Genomic DNA, 14,018 nt, shown 5'->3' with positions numbered 1-14,018 from the left:
AAAACGCACCCTTTCAGCTGTTCCACATAACAACGGGGAAAGCCTTGAGTGCAGTGATTATCTCTGCGATGTTTACTTTCAGTATTCACTATCAGCTCAGCCAGCCATAATTCTAACTACCCAGGCATTTACAGCGCCAATAGAACAGTTCTTTTGTGATGTCGCACGACGCACGAGAAAAGGTTGAGCATAAAAACTGGCTGGTATTACTTGGCAGGTTTCTCTGGAGCTGGGACCTTTAGCGTTAGAGACAAAGGTAGACGTCCGTAGTTATAAGACACCATGGAGGAGTCTTGGTTGCCTTGTGGAGAAGTTAACCTTTCCACTCCACTTAACGTTACCATAAGACCCATCAATTTGACACTGGGCTTCATTGTGCAGATTTTTAAGGCACAAGTGAATGAGGACAAGGGGCTGCGTGCGAAAGACGTGGCCCTGCCCGTGTTCTGGGGACTGATCGTCTTTTTCGGCGTGGTCGGAAACCTCATGGTTATCATCGTCATCCTGAAGGGCCGCCAGCTCCGCAGCACTACTAACGTCTTCATCTTAAACCTCAGCATCTCCGACTTTCTCTTCATCGTGTGTACCGTCCCCTTCACGCTCATCATTAAGTTAGACCAGAAATGGATATTTGGGGACGTGTGGTGCAAGGTCATGCACTACAGCCAGTACGTCAGCTGTCTGCTCAGTATCTACACGCTGGTCGTCATGTCCATGGACCGGTACCTGGCCATCGTGCACCCGCTGTCGTCAGTGCGTTACCGACGCGTCAGGTACGCGAGCGGCATAGTGGCGGGGCTGTGGCCCATCATTCTCCTCATGATGGTCCCGGTGCTTCTCGGAGCCAAAGTTGTGGTGAGTGAATCTTTTTTTTTTACGTACGCTTTTAGAGATACAAGTAAAACTGACTGCCTTCTCTTGTTTTACACTTTTAAGAAGAAAGACCGCCATCTTCATTGGTTACAACTTGGCGTATTCTACCTCCAATCGAATTTTCATAAAAGCTTTTGAATGAAACCTAAATCTAGCCAATGCCAAATATACATGTAAACACATTAACACAAAAAATTCTAATAATGGTCCTGACTTCAGTTGACCCATGCAGCGACATAGTCAGTTCTTGTTATTGGATTTTCGCTACTCACCAGTTTCGATGGTTGGCCAAACAGGTGTCCAGGCAATATAGATAACATTATTAAACAAGGGTGTAAACGGGGATATTTGGTGATAACATTTATTTTGTTGTCCCTTCAGATGTACAGCCCAACCTTCTCGCATGACACCGCATGCAAGCCCTTCTGTAATATGCACTTTCTGTCCGCTCTATCTGGACTTTTGCAGGACATTCACACAGTATAATATAGAAGCCACGTATGAGGGACCACGTTTTTTGTCTTCTTTTCCTAGATAAAAAATCACTTTGTATGCCACTTTTCATTGAGAAAAATATATATATTTGTACGACTGCCTTCCAATGAGACTCTCTCTCTCGGCGACTCTTTTATGTGCATGTGCGAACTGACCCTGACCTCTCCGTCATGGTGACATAGACGAGTACAACACTTAGTTATTTTTTATACAACACTTAATGTATCCAGAATAACGCCATAGACTGTTAAAAAGTGTTGTGCTGCCCATTTTAAACTCCTTTGTAATGTCTTGTCTAGTCAGCAGGACTAGCCCTTTGCAACAGCCACAGACTAGTTGGGCAGCCCTGGCTGTGCTTCCTGAACATTAAATGAATATATTATTTTGTAAATGCTATGTATGTCAATGTAACGTAAAAACTGTTTGTGTACCAGGGAGCTGACGCTTGTGATCTGGGTTACCTGGTCATCCCGGAGAGTAAGAACTGCCTGCTCTTCAACTCCAAAGAGTTCGTGGTGGTGTTCTTCGCGCTGGCCTACGCCCTGCCCCTGCTCGCCATCGTCATCATGTACGCGCTGATGCTGAAGCGGGTGTGGACGCGCGTCGGGCTCGGCGTCATGAACGACACCAGCCGGAACAAGTCCAAGAGGAAAGTCACCAGGATGATCGTGGTCATAGTGGCGGTGTTCGGCCTGTGCTGGCTGCCACTGCAGGTGAGGGAAAACAAACAAACAAACAAACAAACAATCAAACAGACAGACAAAGAAAACATACAAACTGTGTGGGCGAGGCACTGTGCGTGTGCTCCTGATAATAACGTCAAGCAAAACTAATGTTACCGGCTACGGTTCTTAACGTTAGAGTCGGTAGGTGCAGGGATTTTTTCTCTTCGTAGATTTTGTCCCAAATAAGATTTCGTGCGCACACATCGTACATCATGTGTTGCTCCGATACGCATACGTTGGGGATACAACAAGTTAAGTTAACAGGAATGCTGGACCTGCAGCTGCTATCTTTAATGCCCTTCTTTTTGTTCTGTATCCGTCATTATATTTTTTCCGACCTGTACTTCCACATAATTGATTCTACAGCGTTTTCGGAGAGCCTAGTGCCCGAGCGCAAGGTCTGCTAGGTCTGCTAGGCACAGTGTTCCAACAGAAAATGAATTTTCTTTACTTGACAGTAAATTTTCCTTTACTTGGCATTATACGTAGAAATACGATAAAGCATACTGTAGTCTGGTGGACCTTTAAAACGATATATACCTTGTTTACAAACCTAGTCCATCCTTATGTATACACAATCACGCCTTGTGTTAATTATCAGTGTGTATATTCTTGCTGTCGCACCCAGGTGTACCTGCTGGTACAGATGGTGGACAGTACGTTCGGTAGGGAGGAATGGCAGCAGGTCCTCCTGTACGTGGCGAACGCCCTGGCCTACTCCAACTCCAGCGTCAACCCGCTCATATACGCCTTCTTCTCCGTACAGTTCCGCCGGTCATTCATGCAGGTATGGACGGTTTAATAGATGCACTTCAGTGTGTGTGTGTGTGTGTGTGTGTGTGTGTGTGTGTGTGTGTGTGTGTGTGTGTGTGTGTGTGTGTGTGTGTGTGTGTGTGTGTGTGTGTGTGTGTGTGTGTGTGTGTGTGTGTGTGTGTGTGTGTGTGTACATGTGGTAGTACACGATAGTGTGAGTACTATCTCATCGCAGGCCCAACAGGAAAGTAAACAAGAAATTCACCAAAGAAAAACTTAATATTTCCCAGAGGTTTTTTTAGTCTCCGATTTCTTGTTTTAGTTTGTGTCGAGTCTTGTTGTCTTGTGTTGTGTTGATTGTTGTTGTTTTGTCATGTTTTCGCTCAGGTGTTCCCTTGTTGTTTCCGAAGCCGACCGAACAAAGTTACCTCTGCCCGACCTCTCCCGAGCGTTCCCGACAGACGTTCGGGTGCAGAAAAGCCCGACAACACAGGGACACACGTCACTGACCTGACCCTAGATACAGAAGTTTGAACATGTAACATGAGCACGTTTCGAACTGCACCCCTGTGACTGTGACCGCACATTAGTCATTGCTAGCGAAATGGCCCTAAACGCTACCACCTGCACAGCATACACTAGTAATCTACAGTATCACTATAATGGTATAGCATTGTATGTATTGTACATATAGTATATGATCAGTAGTGTAGTATGGTGTGGTATAGTATAGTATAGTATAGTATAGTATAGTATAGTATAGTATAGTATAGTATAGTATAGTATAGTATATAGTATAGTATAGTATATAGTATAGTATAGTATGCATAGTATGAGTATGATATAGTACAGTATATAGTATATAGTATAGTGGTCTATATATAGTATAAAGCCACTGTAATTAAAGGCGCACTTTTAAAGTTGTCATGGCGCGATTGGCAGAAGTGCTTCCAGTTTAGGTGGTTGCCTATGCAGACAGGCAAAGAGCCGTTTTTAGTCATATCAAACCCTTTTTAATGGCTCAGTTGATATGCTATTTATTAGGAATCCATTCTAATCCTGACTGGGGTAACAAACATGTTATATCGTCCATCATACTTTTAAGAAACGAGCACTACATCTATTCAAGCGCCAGCGACGGTCATGATGTATTGCAAGGTGCGAGGCTATACTAACTAGGATCTTACACTAACCTTTTCCGTCGACCATCGTGTCACAAGACAGCCGACTTTTGTACAACGACTTTTACGACTATTCCAAGAACACCCTTCGGAGCCAATTTGTTGTCTTATACCTGTCGCATGTCGCATGTTACCGAACCCTTACGCAGTAAAGATGGGAGAATACATGTTTTGTTGTTGTTGAACATTCCTTGTTCCTCGGCAGGTGTTCTCGTGTTGCTCGGGCAAACCGACGTTTCAGCATAACGTCATCGACTTCGGCGAGCCGGGCACGGTGGCTGGCGGGGCCACCAGGCACACGGTGCTGAAACGCGGGTCCTCCCTGGAGGAGACACCGATGTGAGAGACAAGCGGCGGGCGATATGCATCCTCTCCGCCAGGAGGCGCTGCTTCTAAGTTACTAGTACTAGTATAACTTACGGAAGCAGCGCCGCCTGGCGGACAGGGTTACGCTATACACGGAAGCCCTTTGTTATCAATGTACAGTAAAATCACGTTGACAGCTGGACCCAACTTCAGTTGGTTTACCATTATAAGATCACTAGGCCTCTGCGGGAAGGTAAAATTGTTGTTCTTCTTAAACATGGGCTACAAAAATTAATCCTGCCAAATCGTCTCTATTCTGGCTCGATTATCCAAATTAAATGTCCCAAATTATCAATATTCTAACTTCCCCAAAACATCGAAAACGGTATTGACGAGCGGTAGCCGGCTATACAATATCTATATGTACCTTACCATAATCGGCAACAAAAATGATTCATGTGCCACTAATGTGGATCAATATTTACCTTGTCATCTCAAGTAACCTATATGGTACTGGTAATACAGATGAAATATATTTGCTTCTTGTTCCTGTGTTTGCTTGTTGCTGTGTCCTGTGTTGTACGCGTGTGTGTGCTGGATCTGTGTGGTCAATATCTACATGTGCAAATTATATCTTTCCATTGTCTTTATACAAAATTGCTGCCTTTTGTGTATCTACTGTGGACAATTTGCACATCCCTTAGCTTTCAGTATACCAAGCGATGTTGGTTATAGAAATGTGTCCACTATCTACGAAACTGTAATATAGAGTAATTGGTCATAGCTTGACTAGCAAATTTCGCGTGACCAAAAACGTATATTGGTAAGATATATTTTCTTTTACTACTGACAACCGGTTCACACCGCGCGAAACTGTTTTTATAAAAAAAATTATATCATCCTCAGAATGACGTTGAAAATATGGTTGATAATTTCGTCAGTTTGTAATTTCAGGTTAACCAACTCAAATTAATTTTCATATTCACAATTCATCAGTACGCTGGAAATATATAGCTGAGTGGGTGAAGAAGTTATCGTTTCCCAGGTAGCCTTGTATTAAACAACTCAATGGGAATGTGTGAGACGAAAACTTACGTTGAATTCATCACTTTGGTAAACCTGGGCCAAGTGTGGTCTGCAGATTATCAATAGAATCGCTATGCGGCGCTGCTGCACATTTGACGCATTCGTGACAATTCATATATGTACTGAATTTCCCTGTGCAATGAAATGGCATATAAAACGTTATGTACATATATGTAAGATAACCTATAGGTTGTTAAGGTTTTCACCAACGTGAAGGACTCTTCATTCAAGATTTTCGAGATGTTTTCTCTCTTGTAGCACATTTTTCTTTCCTACAATTTGTTATGGGAACATCTACCGATGTTTGATAGTAACGTATATCGCCAGGTCTGATCCCAATGCCGTAATATTGTTGCAGTATTTTCCACCAAATAACTTCTTGTTGTTTTGAAATGTTGTGATGAATTTAACTATTACTAACTTTAAAAAGAGATGTTGGTAAAAGGATAGTTATCGCCAATACAAGCATAATTCAGAGAACAAAGAGAAAAACCAAACAAGTTACAGGAACGAAATGTAAAAATACGTTTTATGCTTGTCCGTAAATTACATCAAGGTAGATGAGCTGGACAAAGAAAACGCGAGAAAACTTTTCCGATGTAGCGAAATGTCTTGCCACGTAGCGAATTCAAAATGACCTGTAGTGAACTGTATGTCCAAAACGACCTGTACATGTGTCCTTCACATATGTGGCGACCATGTCCTGTAAGGTAGTTCAGACCATTCACATCCACCTCTAGCTCTTCCGCCCACGTCCGGATACGCCCTTAGGCCACAGAATGCTGATTAGCGGGTATAAAGAACTTTGATACGGTCCTAATGAGCAAATTCTATGTAAGACCGCCTGCTGACGTGAGTTGATGAAGGCATCAATTTCGCGAGAGAATCGGGTAAATTACCTTTTTTTCTTTAATCAAATGTCGGGATACTGAAGAAAATCACACTGTATAACATTTCACTTGCGCCAGAAAGCCTCATGCAATCCACGGAAATGATGCTAACCTATCAAAGAAGAAGGAAACGGTGGTCTTCTAGGAAAACGTTTGGAAGAAAGGAGAAAACTGCATGTCATGTGGATCGCTGTTATAGTGACAATGACAAAGAGCACAGTAACTACGTACTAACGAGCAAGTTTGGTGCGCCTGTTTTGTTGAAGTGGATCATTATTTTTGAGGGGGGGGGGAACTGACGTAGATACAGGGACAAATGGCCTTTAAGTGTCAAAAATGCAGTTTGTACTATAGATAGAACACTCTCCGTTATTCAGCGATGTTACTAGAATATGAAAACATACAAATCTGTAGTGTGCCGACGAAAACTCAGGTTGGATTTCTGCTTGTTCTGTAAACAAATACTCGTACTTGTATCTTACCATATGTATATATATATACATATAACGTCACTATGTAACATTAATGTATAGAAAGTTATATGAATATATATCCACTTTGTCACAGTGGCTATACAAAGAATAAGATTCTTCTATGCGTTCACTTATTTTTTTATGTTACGTTAGCATGTAAAGTAGCTTTAGTTACTAATCCTCTAAAGTACGCTTTTCTACTTTGAAGATCACATCAAAGAACTGTACTCCCGAATGGTTGGCTGGTGTTCTGCTGACTCGGCTACTCCTAACCATGCAAGGTTGGGGGGCGTTCGGGAGACCAAATTCTCCCGGCCACACATTCACGATTTCATTTCATTAAGGTGGTCAATTGAGGGGAATGAAAATGTGGTCATGTCATGCGCCAACTTACGTTCCAACGCGACAATCAAGTTTCTCGGTATCTACGGCTGTTCCTGCATGTACATGTATTACAGATTTCATCAGGCTCGATTCACGTAACTTTACAGGCACATGGCGCCAGCAACTGGTGGAAGTGCGGTTGAAGTTTAAGTGCAGCAACATCAATGTCCATGGAGCATTCGTATTCTGTCCGTACCTGCCACATCTGAGCTGGCCGAGGAGAACCCTGCCTGTACCGTGTAATTACAGAGGAAACAGAGCAGGGAGCGAGTCTCTGGCGCAGGCGGGCCAAACTTGAAGGACGCCGGAAGCGTCGGGGAAGGCAATGACGTCACTGATGTAGAGACTAAAATAAAAATTCAATAATGGTTCTTGTCAGGCATACCCAACCGCGCGACCTTTCCGTTTTCTGTCCAAATGACGAGATAGTGTAATCAAGTATGGGGAGGAAAAACAGATTCCATGTTATTTCCTTTCATATCTTCAGGCGATTTAGTCATTCTTGGTCGATAACCCCGGAGTTTCGCAACACCGCCCACCGGCCCAGGATTGGATCCTGCCTTGACAGCCTCGACTAGATTGCCCATAACCCGCGGTCAGGCCAATATGTGGGCCGGAGGTCCAACTCGAGCGTGCACTTCGTAGTTTCATTTAATCAAACAATACAGTTTTCCAATCTTCTGTTCCTCCGAGGAGCCCGCACACGTGGTTAAAAAGCGAGTCACTTTTGTTTCCCAACAGCGAAGGAAAATTGGAAAACTCCTCCGATTGATTAAACAACAGCACGAAGTGTGTTCGCGAGTTGGACCTATGCCCAACAAGTATTTCTCTGGTCGGGGAGTTTCGGGCAGTCTCGTCCATCGGAAAGTTGGACACCGTCTTGGCTGGACTGTGCCCTAATTTCACGAAATGCCCTGCAATTTACCGGCTCATTATCCTCAGTAACATGATCTTATCATCAACAGATAAGGAAGAGTGGGAATTCCCGGCTGACAGATTACTTTGTTGATGGGCATAAACTCCCCACTGACGTAACTGTAAGCCTGATAACAGAACTAGTCGATGTACATTTCCATCATTACGGCATCTTTTCCCTCGCGGCTACCGTTAATATTTTACTATTCCTTGATTGATGCCTAAGCTCCTCCCACTGATCCATAGCCCCGCGGTTTGCCTGTTTCATCTCACAGAAGAAGATATTTCTCTGCCCTAGCTCATTTACTGATTCTGGATGAAAGAAGACGAAGATGAGAGAGACGCTGGAGCAGGTAATGAGCAATTACCCCATATTCTCTCCTCTACACGGGAAAATAAAAGGTCTTTTCGGGGAGTAGAATTAGATGCTCACATCCAGCAACTCGTATAGCCAGTTTTCTAACACAAGATACTAATAGGTTTATTGCAAATTCTTACCAGAACGTAGCATGTCAAAGATGAAAAAAAAAACGTTGAAGACCGGTATAGTGAAACAGTCAGCAGCATTCGGGGGTCAAATTTCACTCAAAGTCGTTTCGATTCGTATACAAATGTAGGGGTCCTTCATGTGGCGTGGCCTAAATCTGGTCAGACTGCTCTGGAACCTTGTCGGCTGGTGGTCGGGAACAGATTCGGAGGAAGGTCGTGAATGTGTGACAGAGGCACTCTGAAGTTGCTTCTCTTAACTTGATACTTGTAACTTAAAAGTTGTGGGTCCAACAACACGGGGTGGCAGCAAAATTGATTCGTGCCGAGAAAATGAAGACATGAGAACTAAATGCACACAGAAAGACCTTAACATCTTGAAATAGGCACTGCGCAACCTGTATTCCCCGAGTTATCCGTTTTCAGAGAGTAAATGCCGGACACGTAGCTGGTTGTCGCTCCAGCCTATTTCTCATAAGGCTTGTGTGAGAGTCAAAGTTGACTTCGTCATAAGGTTAGTCAACGTGGGCATTATGGCAAAGATTCTTCTACGCCTTTATTTTCACCAAGTCCCTGTCACACGTCCAGAACCTTCCCCCAAACATCAGTCAAACAAGGTTTTGGCCACGCCTAATTCTCTATACGAATCAACTCGAATTTGAGTCAATACGAATCAACACGTCCCACATACTCTCGAACACCAGCCAACCACCAGCAAACCATGGCAAAACCTCCCCCACACCCAAATGTCTTAAACATTTTGAAACATTCGAATCACAAGTTAAAAGCATTATCTTGAGACTTTGAGAATTCTTCTCACGTAAACCTTACGTAAGTGATTTTATGGTCCCTTCCCAGTCCGCCCATATTGGTGTATACTGGGATCCCAAACTGAGAGCACAGACTGCTAAATTGGTACCTATCCCGTGAAATAGCGCAAAAATTGAACCATTTCACCACCTTAACGATGTAAACGTGAGTTCTTGAACACTTCATAGCCGTTTGGTTGTCGTAAAGCTTACTGCAACTTTCTCTCAAAATCTACGACGAAACATCGTGGGTACGAATGGCCCTCAAGTTATCAAGTAAGACATAAACCGAAGCGCTCTGCCAATGTAACGGTCTCATTCGCGAGGTATTGGCAATGAATAGGATCCTTTAAATGTCGTAAAATGTTGTAGTTGCCGTTTTATTAGCACTTGGCGTGGCAAGTTAATGGCGACTAGGTTCACCAAACTTTGTCAAAAGCACAAAGACTTTATCCAGGATAATCCACTTAAATTTTTTGGGGGCCATGTTGATTTGATTATATGGATGACTTTCTCTGGGAACCCAAAAACTGATGCGAGAGTGCGAATTAAAAGTTTGTCAAAAAGTTGCCTTTATTATGAAAACTACGTTGCCATGAAGGTTGAAGTAGTAACTAAACACATAGATTATTGCATGACAACTAATAGACTATTCATTTTCGAATTCATTTCTCCACATATGCATTTTCGTCTTTTCCTTTGGAATTGATTTTGGCATTGTACGACATGAGTATCGTTTTCCAATATTTAGTTGCAGTTTACGGCATCTATTTGCTCATTTTACAGCTGCTTTGTACGAGTTACCATATGGTTGAAAACGTTGTTTTTTTAAGTGGATGCCAAGATGGAAATTCCTGGGCGTGTGGACGTCATCCGTACACTTGATCAAATCAACATCACGTAGAAAACATGGCAAGAATGTACTTGCACGACGTCAGTTTCTGTTTCATACATGTCTCTACAAATATGGCAAGGTGGGAGCTTGCAGGCTGTTATCGTGAAAGGTGCTGTAACGGTCTTAAATTACATGTCTGGGAAAACACGCGACTAAGCTAAAAGTAAGTAAGGTGGCACCGAGGCTTCCGGAACGTGATAATCAGTACTGCTGCCAATTGCCAGGGACATATGCATGTCCATCAGCGTTTCTCAATAATGTATACACGAGAATTCGAATAATGTATACACGAGAATTCGAAGTCCAAGTTTACATTGTGTGAAGGCCGTTACAATAAAAAAATGCTGACATGATTAGATGGATGACATCCGCGCGCGCGCTCATCAGTTTTGATCCGTTCCCAAAAGGAAAGTTTGCCACCATGCTGTAAATCTTACAAATGAGGTACAGAGGGAGCAATTATATACCGTAAATAGCAAAGAAAAGTAATATTGCAAAATGAATACTAGTGTCGAACACTGCCATTTTTCTATCATATGTTTTGACTTTAACAACCAGGCTGAAAAAATGTATTTCGAGCCCTAAGTGAAGTCTTCCAGAGTCAGAGAAGATATGAAAGAATAAAAACATAAAATTTATCATTTGGCATATTGTGTTCTGTGTGTGTGTGTGTTCAGTCATTTATTCGACCTTCCTGACGACTTAGATTTCAAAATTTGGGCTTTCTTTTGCCCCAGTCTTTTTTCTTCGCACGCGCATTCGTTTTGGGCACGTGCCATCCATATAAACAAGTGTGGCCTGACTCAACGATAACATTGTAACATTAGGCGGTAATATCTTGTAATTCAAGCCAATTTCACATTTGGCAATGGTAAACCTCTTTGAAAACGTGCGTCAAGAAACAGTATCCTGGATCACGCGATGGCTCTCACACAAAGAAACAATAAACAGTTTGAACGGAAAGGATAATCACATTTCTGTTGTGGTAAGTCGCGTGGAAATTGTAGTAGGCTTGGCAAGCTTGGCGTCGTGACTTTAAACCAACATGGCTGCCGTGCAAAATAAGTTTAGTGCAGTGATGTGTGGTGTGTGGGCAAAGTATTTTCAGCCTTCCTTTTATGTTATTTCAGGACCAGGAGAGTTTGGTAAATATAGAAATGCACATGTCCAATTACTACCAATTACTAACGATATAATTCCCAGAATTCTCAGATCCGCCATTCGTCGGAAAATGACCATATAAGGCAGTGTTCTCCTGAGTGCCATTTTACGCAACTTTTCATTTTCCAGTCAAGGGAGAAAAACAAAATCGCGCGTTCAAATGCAATACTGTAGAAGATTGTGAAAAGCTTTTAGCACCTACTTGGCATGTTCTTCCGAAACAAAAATCAATTTACTGTTGCTATTAATGTCAAGGTCCCCGGCGTTTGATCTCCAAGCAGATCTTTTGGTTGGGGTAAGACAGTATCAAATTGGCCAGTCTTTATCCATTTCTTCGGTGGGGAAATGGTTACAGACTGGCCAATTTGATACTGTCTTACCCCCACCAACAGATCTGCTTTGAGATTACCCGGCGTTGTTAACGTTTCCTGACGTCGACCAATAGCGAAGCTCAACCCGCTAATTTGAACCAATCCGATTAACTGCCGGACAATGACGTCAGTGAGCATGAGCATCCTAGTACTTCCTTTTAAGACCAAGGAACTGAAACTTTGTCTTTGTGTAAAGCTTTGATTAGTCTCCTAAACTAGCCCAAAGGAGTTTGAATTGTCGCTATAGCATCAAGATATATCCGCTTTGAATTCCAGGAATGAATACTATGACTGAGGGTTTAAATTTGGGCCGCCTACAGTCTAGGACTAAACGGTTATCTTTATAATCATTGATTGAAGATTTTCTAAAGCCGAATATGGCCTCCAGAACACTGCCAAACTTCCCCAACCCACATGGTTAGGCGTAGATCGGGAGCAGGGTCGGCTGTTGTTGGCTGGTGTTCGTCGAGGTCGGCTATTTTTCGGCCGCGCCTACCGAAAGTGTCAAAACATTTAAAACATTTCAGCTTCAAAAGTCAAATTTGAATTCTTTCAATTTCAGAAGGGTTACAAGGTCCCCCCCCCCCAAAAAAACACACCTACACTACATTACTTGAAAGACATTGTAGGGTGCTAAATCACAGCGTAGGGGGTCAAAATCACAGCATAGGGGACCCCTACGCTCAACAGCTTAGTGAGAACCCTGCCTCAGACTGATGAAGCTTTGGACTTTCTTGAAGTCATGTATCAAATTGCCCCCATTCCAGACACGAAAACCAAATCAGCTGCTTCTTATTCTATGAATCATGTTCTTTGTGTTAGAAGATCCGCATGATTAATCATTTCTAGGAAATGGATGCGAGGAAACTGCTAATAAAGCAATAATGCCAGCGCTGACAGCATGTGCTGTTATCAGAGATGATTATAAAATGTCACGATTCCTTATTCAGTTAGTGGAGGGAGTCTGAATCACATCAATAGCGGACGGCCATGTACATGCAGGAAAAAAGTCGTGTGAAGTGCCTTTACCAATGGCGCAACATCGGGCATGCCAGGGGATAGAACCCGGGATCTCTTGGTCCCGAGCCGAACGTTACGCCACGCGATGCCATCTTCCACCCAATTAACAGATTTACAATAACCTGATAGAAATTAAATTTCTTTAGTTTGGTGTCCAAACCCATTATAGCAAACACCTGCGGATAGAACGAAAGAGACACGGCAGCTATTAAGCATTATAGATTTATAGATTTAGATACCAGGTTAAAACTTCTCCGCGTTTGTATGCATCTCAAGCACGTTAGTGGGTGGTAGCAAACTCTTTTCAAAGTCATCTAACTAGTCCTGCCAGGGGCATTGTGCTTCTTTGATGCTGGGAAACTTACAAAAGTCTATTAGCTAGTTAACGGCATCAACGAAGTCTCAGAGATACAATTACTGTAAATGGGATGTTTCATTCACGCTACTGACTATCACGATAAGGATTTAGAAGCAGGTAAATTGGGCATTGAAACTAAATGTTCTTAGTGAATAAGAAGGGTGAACGATCATAGCCATAGAGCTAATGAGAATTCGCTCATGGATCCTTAGAGGCAGAAGTAATTGCTTGCAATGAAAGGTTACAAAAGTTTGGATCCTCTCCTTGATTATATTGCCAAGAGATTTGTTTGAAGACTTAAAGACAACCAATTTCATCTCAGGGAAGCAAAACTTGGAAAACTTTTCAAAGTCAATTTTCTGGTTAGCCTTTTAATGTAGTAAATTGGACCAATCCTATCCCATAGCATACTGATGTTTTTGAGGCAAATGTGATGTTGCTGTTAGAAAACGCTCGCTTGCTTTGCATCAAAAGCTGGTTCTAGCTATTTATGGGTGGTACCCAAAAAATAAAACAAACATCACGTAACTTGTTTTCGGGCTATTTCAAACACTAAAAGTATAGAATGATGACGAAAATATGCGAAGAAAAAGGCAGTAAATGGCAATATTCTCATTCATTTTTTTTCTTTTTGAGGCCCTGAAATTGCATCGGGGCCCATTGCATTTAAAGCTCAGCAAGTAAATTACTGCAGAATGTCCCCCCCCGGTGACTTATCTGAGGCGCTGATTCTTGAAAGTTCTCCCCAATGACCCATTCTGATACACCGGTCTGTCAGACGTTCATGAAGGCATTCTGACACTGTTCAGAAATTTTGTGGCTAGTGATAACAGGATT

General features: G+C 42.6%; 1 protein-coding gene across 2 annotated transcripts; it reads left to right on the top strand.

The window, feature by feature from the left end:
• The first annotated feature begins 140 nt into the window (after positions 1-140).
• LOC109485232 (allatostatin-A receptor-like) lies at positions 141-4,417 on the top strand. 2 transcript variants are annotated; one of them, XM_019788689.1, is made up of 4 exons: positions 141-855; positions 1,803-2,081; positions 2,722-2,880; positions 4,233-4,417. In XM_019788689.1, the coding sequence occupies exons 1-4, from the start codon at positions 283-285 to the stop codon at positions 4,368-4,370; spliced, it is 1,149 nt and encodes a 382-aa protein (XP_019644248.1). In that variant the 5' UTR covers positions 141-282; the 3' UTR covers positions 4,371-4,417. The 2 variants fall into 2 exon arrangements, with proteins under 2 accessions (XP_019644248.1, XP_019644240.1); XM_019788681.1 differs by lacking the exon at positions 4,233-4,417 and adding an exon at positions 3,234-3,530 and having other exon boundaries at positions 142-855.
• The last annotated feature ends 9,601 nt before the right edge of the window (positions 4,418-14,018 follow it).

Source organism: Branchiostoma belcheri, unplaced genomic scaffold (assembly GCF_001625305.1).
Source record: "Branchiostoma belcheri isolate BF01 breed outbred unplaced genomic scaffold, Haploidv18h27 scaffold11, whole genome shotgun sequence".
Taxonomy (NCBI): Eukaryota; Metazoa; Chordata; class Leptocardii; order Amphioxiformes; family Branchiostomatidae; genus Branchiostoma; species Branchiostoma belcheri.
This window is presented reverse-complemented; position numbering and strand designations above follow the sequence as displayed.